This window comes from Lichenostomus cassidix, chromosome 4 (assembly GCF_008360975.1).
Source record: "Lichenostomus cassidix isolate B80296 chromosome 4, HeHo_3.0, whole genome shotgun sequence".
Lineage (NCBI taxonomy): Eukaryota > Metazoa > Chordata > Aves > Passeriformes > Meliphagidae > Lichenostomus > Lichenostomus cassidix.
Window position 1 is genome coordinate 27,223,074 of NC_139484.1, and position 12,083 is coordinate 27,235,156.

The 12,083-nt window shown below is 42.9% G+C and overlaps 1 protein-coding gene across 3 annotated transcripts in view; it reads left to right on the plus strand.

Moving 5' to 3' along the window:
- Positions 1-12,083, plus strand: part of EPHA5 (EPH receptor A5) — a 191,782-nt gene that overhangs the window by 175,869 nt on the left and 3,830 nt on the right. For all 3 annotated transcript variants that reach the window (XM_085058448.1, XM_085058449.1, XM_085058450.1), the window contains 2 exons: positions 1,551-1,744; positions 4,631-4,786. In XM_085058448.1, the coding sequence (XP_084914574.1) occupies positions 1,551-1,744; positions 4,631-4,786 (350 nt within the window). The remainder of the gene's footprint in view (positions 1-1,550; positions 1,745-4,630; positions 4,787-12,083) is intronic.

The following is a 12,083-nucleotide window of genomic DNA, read 5'->3' on the forward strand; positions in this document are numbered from 1 at the left end:
AGAACAAAGAGTACAGATAGCACAGTGTGGTGGGGCTGGGAGCAACAGCCAGGCCATAGAAGAGATTGCCTTGCAAGTGCAGGTTGGGTGGAGAGCAGTGCAGCTGCTCCACTGACAGATAAGATCTCAGATGGGCACAAAGGGACATGCACATGTTGTGGCCCAGATCTTCTGATGTGCTTTTTACCCTTGGAGGAGATCGTAAAGGCTCACCTAAGTGCTTCTCTGCTATGTACATCCTTAGGGAGTTTGAGGTTCCCACCACTGCTGCTCAGCTGGCCTGGCTCATTCCTGCAGCTCTCCCACTTAACAAAAAGCTCTGGGATGGAGGACAATTTGAAAACAATCCATGCAGTCCTGAATTTTGGAGCCTTCTGAAATACAATGCCAGCCTGACACTTCCTGTCCTGCTCATCTAGGGACTAAAGACCAAGAGAGCAACTTCCATGTTAACCACAGAGCCTTCTTTTTCAACGCAGTATGTTTGCAAATTGTGAGGCAGTGTCTGGGATGAATGGCATCTGAGGTAGTCATTGGAGTGGACAGTGAAGAACATGTGGTTTTCCACATAGCACATATCTGCTTCCAGCTCCTTTTGGTCAAGGAGTCTCAGGAGTGGAGGATGTGAAGATGGGCTGCCGGGACTCCCTTGGCATAGACACAGAACCCTGTGGCTTGAAATGTGAGCTGCATTCTCCTGAAAATTGTAATGGTTCAAAATGAGAACTGCTGGGCTTAAAGCCCTGCCATAAATCTGCCCTAAACTGGGGAAAACAAGTTGCTTTCTTCAATTCTGCCCTCATTTATTCATTTCTGCCTTTCAAGAGGGCAAACAACACATATGCATACCACTTGTTTTAGATATAAAACCATAGATGGTTTGTATTTGAAATCAGTGCAACAACTCCCCTGGTTTTAATTTACATACTCTTGGACTGACATTTTAAATTCCTGGCAGAAATGTGACCACACTAAGAAACTACTAGACCAGACAGTATTGAATGATATATGAGATGGTTGTTCTGCCTCTGCCTTGAATCCATCCATCAATTAGCATTCAAAGTCTCTTTTGAAATACAGTCAGACTTTTATTACTGTAATACAAATTTGTGGTCTAGCACATGCCTTTTCATTTAAAAAGAAGCCAACATCTGAATAAACAAAATCACTGCACTCCAAGAAGATGCCAGAAAGCCCTGTAGGCTCTTTTTCATGGGCGTAGCATAGGCTCCAGGAGTTTCCTGGTATATAACATAGAGACCACAACTGAGCTTTGAACAAGTGCAACCAGGCAATCTGGCCCCCTGGTTGCAGCAGTGCCTTGGCTTTCTGGATTCATTTTGCAGTGACTAAAAATTAAGTTATTCAACCCATCCCATAGAAAATATGAAAGACAGCAGGGTTTACTGAGTGTGCCTCTCATGTGCAGAGTTGGGGGGTGGCAGGATTTTTTGTGAGCATATCGCTGATCCCAAAGTTCTGTATTAATGTCAGTTTGCATTTGGGAAAAAGGTGAGGGGAAGAAAAGCCTTGTGTTTTGTGTCCTGTAGGTGATTAAAGCTGTGGAGGAAGGCTATCGCCTGCCAAGTCCCATGGACTGCCCTGCTGCTCTCTACCAGCTAATGCTCGACTGCTGGCAGAAAGACCGCAACAGCAGGCCCAAGTTTGACGAAATTGTCAGCATGTTGGACAAGCTCATCCGTAACCCAAGCAGCTTGAAGACGTTGGTTAATGCATCAAGCAGGTACAGACTCAGTCCAGAAACATTTCTCAGAGCAAGCTCCTTGTCTGAATACCCACCCCAGGGTTGCATTCCCTCTTGATTATTTAGCCTGCGTGCATTTATGGGTGGATGGGCCTCCAGCTTCATTATGTCCAGGGGGGTTTTCTCAAATCAACTTTTTCTGTTGGTCTTGGCAGCCAGGTGAGCAATTCACTCGCTCTAAATGCAGTGCTGCTACCACAAAGAAAATTACCATAGTCTGTCTTTCAGAAACAAGAGTTTCAGCAGAACTTTGTGACAAAACTGCCTGTGCTCTACCGCAAGGTTAGAGAAGGAGAGAGGGGTGTGAGTGCCTGAGGTAGATAGTACATACTGCTCCAACTATCTGCCTGTTGACTTTATCTTGGTAATACAAACGAAGAGTGTCTCTTGGGGAAACTCTCAGGATGTGCAAAGCTCATGGATGTCCAGGTACATCCTTCCACAGCTATTCCCAGGCATGCCAGACACCACTACAAGTTGTGAGAGTCAGTGCTGTACACAAACCCTTTGCTAAAACCACATGAAGTGAACAGAACAGCCAGTTCGTATTTAAACATGAATCTGAATAGATACACAGCTACAAGTAAGGTAAACACAGTCCAGAAATAAAGCTGCACTTGGCGAGAAAGAGCTAAATAGGCTTGGAGAGGCTTCTTCTATTTTCAGTGTAAGCACACAAGTATTACTTCTGAGCCATAAGTGTTGCTGATCACTCAGTCCCTTGCAAGGTCATGAAGAAGCAAAATGTGTGTGTGTGTGTGTGTGTGTGTGTGTGTGTGTTTGTATGTGTATATATAAATTACTGCTGCATCACTGATGGCAGTGGAGTTCCCCTGATTAACAATGGGAAGGCCCTTTAGAAAAGTTTATTCTCAGAGGATGGAACAAAGTATACATTGTATTCTTTGAACAGGAATGAGGGAGGTAAGATTAGGTTAGACTGGTGCTATTGACCAGAACAGATACACCACAGTGAGCTTATAGTAATTTGTCCCCACACACCTTCCAAGTGAGCCTTGCACAGCTGTATGTGGCCCATCTCACCTGCTGCAGCTGGACATCCCTGTGGTGGCATGTCCCTGCACATGGCATTTCATGGACTGAAAGAGAAGAACCTGAAATCTCTTGTTAATTTTTAAATACAAGATAGATGTGGTTCCTCAGGCTATTTTACATGTACCATTTGCCATCTGAAGAAGAAATTATTCTTATTAGCAATTAGATGTTATGTCAGTGCCAGCAAACCTGCAGGAAAAGGTTTATGACAGCATAAAATATGTGAGGTTTCTCTTTTATTTTCAACTCAGAACAGTTATTTTCCAGGCCTGTTATGTGGTGGTTCCTGCACTCTTTTATACCAGACTGTTATGCCAGATGAGGCAAATAGGCAGGAAACTATTTCCTTGAGCTGCTAAGCATTTTGCTGATGTTTTATTCCATGAATGGGTCCATGCAATTCCAAACCTCTCCTTGTCAGAGCTGCTGTGGGTATTTTTGATATGGATGGAGCACCTGAACAGTCAGGCTTTGAGGCTGTGTTTCTCTTCTCATAGATTGCCATGCCCAGACCATGGTAATTTGAAATGAATCATAATTTCAATATAGAGCAGCTGTAAAGGATTTTTTTTTATATGTAATGTGTTCTTTATGGAAATTCTCATTAATGCAAATCAGGGAGGAAGTCACTCTTTACATTACAGCGTGTGCCATGATATCACTAGGTACCTCCTGACATTAGTGATGAAAATCCACTTCTCATTATGATTACTTAGGAGTTTTGAATTTCTCATGTGTATAAAATGTTATGGGAAGCCATTATGTTCTTGGTACTGCAAGTATTCACATTTTATTAGACCCTTCAGCATTGCTATTAAATAAACAAATAATACTAATGTGCTCATAAAATATATAAAGATTCTTGAAGTGCTATAATAATATAATATCCCAGCTCTCCTTCCAGTTGAAAGTCTTTTAAGTGTAATAGCCACCATCAGAGACTGACCGAGAATTTTTTTTTTTTTTACCTGTGGGTAATAATCTTTGTGCAAGGTTTCTGTTAGCTGTGTGTCCCATTTTACCAAGCAGGGAACAAATCTAGTTTCTTTCCCGCTGACCTTGGACAAGCCCTCTTTGCTCTCTGCACATCATTAGTGGGGTGGTGGACCCTGCTTGTGCCAGGTACTGTATCGGTGCTCCTGCCGCGGTGAAGGGTTATTATTTGCCTGAATTGCTTCTTCCGTGCGTGGCATAGCTGAGCAGGGAGCAGTGGCCGTGGCAGGGTGTGGAGTGAGGGTGTGGGAGCAGGAGCACCTCTGTTTGCAGGGCTGGAGCGTGGCTGGAGCATTGCTGCTCTCTGCAGGCTCGCTGGATGCTGTCCGCAGCCGAACCCCCCCGTGCTCTGCGGGAGCAGCCCCTGCGCTGTGAGCAGCTGCCTGCCATCGATGGCCGCTGCCGGGAAATGTAATTTGGGTTTCAGCTTCCAGGCTCTGCGCTGTCTTAAGTTAATTATGAGCTTTAAAGGCGGAGGAAGAGAGCAAAGCAGGAGCCATCAAAGTGAAGACTTAGAAGTAGGAGTGACTGGGGGAGCCTACTTGTGGCTGAGAGGTAACTGGGATGGATGCCAGTCCTCTCCTCCCCTTTCTGCTTGTGGTGAGGGCTGGAAATGGGTGAGGTTGAAGGTGAAACGGTGTGTTTGACACATTGCATATCAAGCCTGCTGGGAGGATATAGGTGGCAGCAATCACTGAAAACAGAACAAAAGAATCATCTTTACCATAAAAAATTGCAAGCAACTTGAGTCATGTTGTGTATATCTCAATACTGATCCTGTTTGCTTCTTTGGTTTTGCTTTTTGCTTGTCTTTAGAGTGTCAAATCTGTTGGTAGAGCACAGTCCAGTCGGGAGTGGTGCCTACAGGTCGGTGGGTGAGTGGCTGGAAGCCATCAAAATGGGCCGATACACGGAGATCTTCATGGAGAATGGATACAGTTCAATGGATGCAGTGGCTCAGGTGACCCTAGAGTGAGTAGTGTCCAGATCATTTTCACCTCATTTCTTGGAATTTCAACGGGAGGAGGGAGGAGAAAGACAAACCATTCAAAAATATGCAGGGATGAAGCTGCAGAATGGGAAAATGTTACCCTGTTAGCAGTTTCCCTTGTAGCATCTCTATTGATAACAAGTGCAGGCTAGACTAAAACTTACAATCACTGCATTGACAGACAGTACTCTGGCTCCTTTACTCATAGAAATAATTAGTGCATGAGTTTCTGTAATTGCCAGGCCATCCTCTTGACACAATAGCAGTTGATTATTTGGGGTTACCAACAAAATAAACCTTCTACCTTAACTAGTAAATGTATAGGTGCTAGAGTCCCTGCTGAGATATCCCAGCTTTGCACTAGATTAGCTGATATCCAGCTGATCTGGCTATCACCAAGTGAACAGTGAAGCCTCAGTAAGGTGTGGAAATGGTATTCAGCATTAACAGAAATATGTAACAGCTGATGCCAGTGGAAGAGCATCAGCGACTCAGAGCTCCAGAGGACAGGCTTCCTGAATGAGACTCTTTCTTCTGAATGTGCCCTTGGTTTTTGCACGTGGGTGTGACTGCAGTTGGGGCAACAGCACTCAAATGACTTGGTAAATGTCTCAGGGCTTCTAATTTGCTATGCTCCACCTTTAATTGCCTGCCTCGCTTGTGTGATTGCGTCACAGATTTCCTGTTGCTGCCTGCACTGTCTCAAACTCACCTCAAAGCCTGCCTTTCTAGCTGGGTTAATTTGAGTTTAGTTTACTGTGGGCATTAAGGCAGAATGGGAAGAATTATACTCTGCTGTTTTGGAGAAGGTTGTGTCTCCTCTGACCACATGCAGATTGCCAATGCACATACAGAATTGGTGCTGAGGATTAGGAAAAAACCAAGAAAAATCCCCACAACCCCACAGAACTGAAGCCTTTCCTCCTGTCTGCCACAGTGCTTGCTGTGGAGCTCACTGTACAGCACAGGGGTGTGATGCAGGTCAGTGACATCTCCATGGAGTTGAGTTTTCCATTACCTACATGAAGGGAGTGCAGGAGCATATCTGCTCTCACTCTGATTTTATTTGCTCCACTCACATCATCAATATTTGCCCCTTACACTTGGACTCATCCAGTCTTTTTTCAGCCATTCACAGGAAAACCCTGAGCTAGGGATGAAATCCTCTCTAGCAACTGTCTGGGAAATTAGGGTGCATGGACTTTTACCTAGATCCTCTTCTGAGCTCCTGAGACTCTTACATGTGGTTTCCCAGCCTTCTCCTGCAATTATGTGTCATGTTACTTGGGCTTTGGAGGATGCCACAGTTTAGACTGATAATCTGCATTGACCAAGGAAGAGGGCATCCATCCCCAGGCTGGTCAGAGTCCACACAGCAGAAACAGCTAGCCAGAGCTTGAGTGGGAAGTAGAGGGATAGGATGAAGCAGTAATTTGAGAGAAAAGGAAAACATTGGAGCATTCCCCTCTGCAGTACCACCCCATTCTTATAACTAGAGCAAGTTCTGCAATCAATGCAGATTGTCTAAAATATATCACAGATTTATTGTTGTTTGGCTCAACTAGTCATATCAAAGGAGAAAATTAGGCTTCCAGTTTGATCCTCTTTAGAATTTTCTGCAGTTTTAAGAGCTCTACACAAAATGCTCAGAAGTAAAATGCTTTTGTTTGGGTCATAGAAAATGTTGACTTCAAGCCCAAATTAGTGGGTGTTTTCAACAGCAGATTAGAAGTTTACTTACTTGTGTAACTTTAAACAATCTTGTTATCCTTCCTACACTGTCTTAGCATCCCATGCTGCTGACAAAGGTATTCCTAACCTTCAAATTTCCTAAAGTGCAACATTTCAGATTATGAAATAAGATCTCTAATTTGACTTCAAAATTTAATTATTTCCCCATGTTTACTGTTTGGTATTCCAGAAATTTCAAAAATATCCCCCAAAATCTTTTCAGGCTACCCAAAAAGTGCTTCAAAATGGTTATTCTGATTGGCAATGAACCACGAAACCCATTACCTACACAGTTCTAGCCAGAAAGGCAAGTTGGTTAGAAAGTCTTTAAATAAGATTATAGCTGCCAGAGATGCTCTGACCCTCACCAGCTGCAAACCTCCTTTAAGGCCCCCTCACCACATCCCAGGATGTTCTCTCTAGCACAAATGTCATCCTACCGGTCCCAGTGGAGACAACATGTATGAACTGCTCAGCTTCAGCTTTCTTCTGGGCTTTTGGAGCAGCAGAGCTGTGCAAAGGAGCTGATGCTCCTTGCATCAGGTCCCAGCAGCCTGGGGAGCTTTTAGGGTTTTTTTTAAACTGGAAGGATACATTTCATGGATCCATCTTCCATTTCTGTTGAAAAAAAAAAGTTGAAACCTTTACCAGCTAGTTAGTTATCTATGTGAACAAATAAATTCCCCCTCCCCACCCCAACTGCCTGTGGACAGAGATTCTTGCAGAGATGCTCGCTTGGCTCTTCTTTGTCAGCCCACACATCAAGAAAGCTTGACCCTATGCAGGTCTATTTTTGGGAAAACTGCAAGATTAATCAAAAAGCCAAGTAGCCACCCAAATCAAAAATTCTCTCATCCCTCTCAGATACAGTAAAAAAGAAAAACAAGCAGATTTTCAGCTGTGAAAAAAAAGAAGCCATCATAGCAGCTTAAGAGGAAAAGTGTCACATATTGAAGACCTGAACCACATGCTCAGGCTGATGTAAACTGGCAGATTGCCCTTAAAAAATAAAGTAAGGGAGAAAAATGGCTCCTGGTGGGCTCAACTGACACTCTCATGGGTTCTCCAGAAAATAAACACTAGAACAAGCAAAGTTCTCTAAAGGTTGATATACAGAGAGGCATTGGTTTTCTGGAGGTTTTCTTTTCTTTTTTCTCCCTGTAAAAGGGAGCAACAAAACATTTTGTACTCTACAAAGGAGAATTCAGGTTAAATTCAGGTTAAATGTTCCTTGTCATTTTTGATAGTGACAACTGTTCTGTATATTCCAGAGCTGGGACTTGGGGGGATCAGGTGAAAAGACAATACAAACATCTGAAAGTAGCTTGCTTTCCCCAAATGACATTAGTAAAACAGTCTTTACAATTTAAGAGGTTGCTTTCAAATACCATCCAAAATGATCTTCACCAAATTCAAACTGTGTAGGAGACAGACATAGAAATTAGATGGAGAAAGAACTGGATAATTGCTGCCAGAAAAAGCATATGGTGAATGTAAATAATTTTTTTAATCTACTGAAAAAAACCTACTAGGGCTGTAGGAGGAGTTGGCCATAACACTGAAAGGACTGGTAATTGTGGGTGCCAAGCTTGTGGCTTCTTTACAGGACCTGGTTGAGGTGGTAGATGTTCAGCGTTTTTTTTCAAACCTCCCTCCCCTGGCATGAAAAGCAAAATTCTGATTACCACACTGATTCTTTCAAACTGATGGACTGATACATTTATTTCAGAAAAGAGTAGTATTAGTGACAAATTTCTGAAGGCAAAAGATTAAAAATCTAAAATTGATGAACATCTCCCCAAGTCCTAAGCTCTGCCTGCTTAAGCAAAGACCTGAAAATGTATGTGTGCAAACAAAGAGTGATTTCTACATTTAGCTCTAATTCTTGCAAAGGGATGAATCACCTTGTGAAAAGTGGAGCCTCACCCTCCACCCTCTCTTTCCAACTGGATATCAGACTTGAAAGGAACCTTTCCAGTGGACCAGACCTGCTCTTTAAACTTGTGGACCACCTAGTGACTTTGAGTGTGTCTGGAGCTCTTTCAATCCACTGCAAGAATAACTTTACCAGGACAATAATCAAGAATAGATAGATCCATGACATGAGTTTCAGTCTGACCCTTGACTGGACCAATTACTAACCATGTGGACTACATATTTTCACCTTTTGAAAGATCTGTACTCACTGAATCTCAGGACACCCTGTTGTTTGTTATTAGATGAAGAGCTCTGAATATTTGTAATAATATGTGTTGTGTTGCTTTGCATTGTATATATTTTTCTTCTAAAATAAAATAAATTATTTATTAAAAGTTATACTGGATGAAGAACATTTAAGAGTTCACCTGCTCTAGATGCTTATTCTTAAACTGAAATCTCAGTCCTGGGATTGTGATGCTGTGTCTGCTTCAGAACAAATTCTCATCTTGTAATCAAGTAGAATGGGAATTATGAGTAAGAGCAGATGAACTCTTAAAACAAATTTTTTTAAGTCCTCATTTCATGCAAAAGTCCTTAGAAAGCGGATTTCTCTCTCTTTAGCATTGTCTGAAGGTCTTTGAGGTTCTTCTTGTTTCCCCTCATTCAAACTGACAACTAACTAACTCCATGAGTAGTCCCAGTCTGCATGGGCAATTATAGTTACACCACATGCAGAAGAGTGGTGAGATCTGGCCTGGATGGGAAATGAAATATAAAATATCTGTGGTAAGCTGATGGCTTCTGACCACAGAGATCTTTCAGGACTGTGGCCCTTTTGCTTGCATGACTAAACTGGCTGGTGAGGGGGTTGTATTTTATGTTGCAATCCAGTCCTAGTCTACACTGTGTTTGGCAAACTGGTCCATGGTGTATAAGTAGTTCTATTTGTAAATAAAATGTTTTAAATATATTTCTTACAACATGGAGACTGTGAATTCAACCCTTGCAAATGGAGGCTATTGCAGGGAAGGGGGTACCCTGTTGTCACTGGCATGTTGCAGCTGGGCTTCCATGCAAGGCAGTGGTGAGGGAGCAGCATGCATGCAGCTGTGTGCAGGCTGCTCGGTGTGAGCTGACACCAATTTTCCCCTTAATTTCCTTGGCTTTTTGGTCATCTTAAGTCAGCCTTTTAATACCTTGTTGACAAGTGATCCAAATTCCTGCCTGCTTTCATTTTGAGCCCTGTGTGAATGAAAGAAGTGAAAAGATATAAAATAAGAATAAAAGTTGTCTCATGGCTGGGAAGGCCAAGTATTTTGAAGCAGGGGGACCACACAGCACATAGCTGCTGGGATCTCCACTGCAGAGGCACACACAAAACCCAACACAAGGGGTCAGGTCACTTCCACAGCAAGGAGCAGCCTTGATCCTGATCGCAGGTGTTGTTTGGCCACGGGTCTGAGTTGTGCCTTTTCCTGCAGGGAATGCACATTTTTATTGCAAAGCCCCGTGGATGCCTGCACACATCTCCTCTGCAGAGCTGACCCCAGTGAAATTACCACTTGGCTGCAGTAACATGAGCCAGGCAGCTCTGGACTGGAGCCTGAAGGCAATTGTTTTGCAGCTCCTTGGCACAGAAGTTGTTGGGGATTTTTTGTCCCCAAACCAGCTGGTTTGTGCACCCAATTTTGTTCAAAATTATCTTCTGCCTTACGCTGCTTTAAGTCCTTCAGCACTGGATGCATGGGAGCAAGCACGAGTAAGTCATGCTTGAAACATCGGAGTTAAAGCTCCTGCATTCTCTAGGCAGTTTTTAGAAAGTTTTATTGTCTTTGCTATTTGCAAGGTGGCTTTTGAATAAAGCTGATGATTTGTATACTTGATAAGCATCTGGTTCAGGAGCTGTTGTCCTCTGGTTCATCTTTGCTGAGGTGAAAGACCCCACAGTAGCCCACAGTAGTGTTTTTCCCCTCTCTGAGGAGTTCCCATGCCTTTGGCTGGTGGTTTCACATTTGAGAGGATTTGATATTTAAAAAAAAAAAAAAAAAAAAAAAAAAAGACTGGGTCCTCTGGTAAGCAGTTAATGCATTGAAATCAGAACTCTTTTTTTCTTCTTTCTCCATTGTAAATCAATGAGACACTCCTCAAGGATATTGAGTTAAGGGGATACTATATGGGAAAAAAAAAAGGCTGTTTAGTGAACAGGGTGGGGGGTTTGTTAGACTGATGGGGCTGTGTGTGCAAGGCCAAGGCATGCATGCTTTTCTCCGAGTTTCAGGCTTTTTTTTTCCGGCATAACATGCAAGAGTGTTAGAAATTATATATCTGTGAAATACATGGTACTGTATTTTCAAAAGTGCTCAGCTTGCACTTTAGATACCTGGAAAAAAAAAAAAGCTGATTTTTCCAAAAGTGCCAGCAGAGCAGGACTCAGCAGGGGGAAGATGGATGTTGTCTCTTAAAAATCAGGTCCTATACTGTGTTGGTTTTGGGGGTTAGTTGGTTGTGGGTTTTTTTTTTTTTTTTGATCTCTGGTGTGAACTTCCAACTGTGCTGTGTACATAAAATAAATTGCATGTAACAATAGCATTACTTCATTTTCCTTCATTATTAAGATGGCTTGCTGAACTAGTTTCACAATTCAGTGGAGGCAGAAATGAAAGCATGTCCCCCTGAGAAGGTAGACACCTTTTGCAGGTGCTGCAGCCTTTTCTCTGCCAGGTAAGGAGCACAGCTGATGTGTCTCATTGACCTCCTTTGCTCTCTGCCCCTTGTGTTATAATTTCCCTTTGCATCATCAAGAAGCATTGCCAAACAAGGGTACGATAATGAAATTATGTGTTTAGCCCAAAGCAAAAATTCTGGTATTTTCCAAATCAAAAGGCAGAAAATAGGACAGTCCTTGGAGAAGAACAGATCTAGATTTTGGCTTCGACTAGTTTATGTGTTAATGTATTGGCCTTACTCAAGATTGCTTTTTATTCCAAGCAGTGTTCATCTGTGTAATTTTTGGATGTGGATGGTTGGTTGTACTTGGACAGGAGTTTCTGTCCAGAATGTGAAGCTGCCGAGAGAGGCACGCCTCCATGGGTAGCTCATGTGAAAACGTTTTGGTGTTCCTTGCACGTTCTCACCTGCAGTCCAGCACACAGCCCTGCTGTGAACTGTAGGCCAGGTTTGCAACGTGTCTCAGGTGATGGTTGGGCTCCCAGGTGTTGCTGGGGATTCCCAGCCTTTGCATGAATGTGGCAGCATGGTTTCCAAAAACCAGCTGCGTGTTCAAGGTCAAATCTCAATGGCTTCCAGTAGAGAATTTCTTCTAAACGGCTTGCACAAAGGGTGTCAGCAGCTCTGGGATTCATGAGTGTATTGGCAGGACTGTAAGGCACAACTTAGAAATATCCTTAATTCAGTCCAGTCTGGAGGTAGTAAGTGAGGAACTGATATTGTTCTAGTGGAAGTCTTCAGACAAAACACCACGTCTCCTAGTCAAACTGCTTCTCTAACAGTTCCTGTGTCTTGTGCTGGAAACATATATGCAACTGTCTTGATTCTTCTGAGCTTTTATTCCTACAATTTCTTTGTTAACACTTTTCCACCCAGTAAGAAATCTCTACAATTATACTC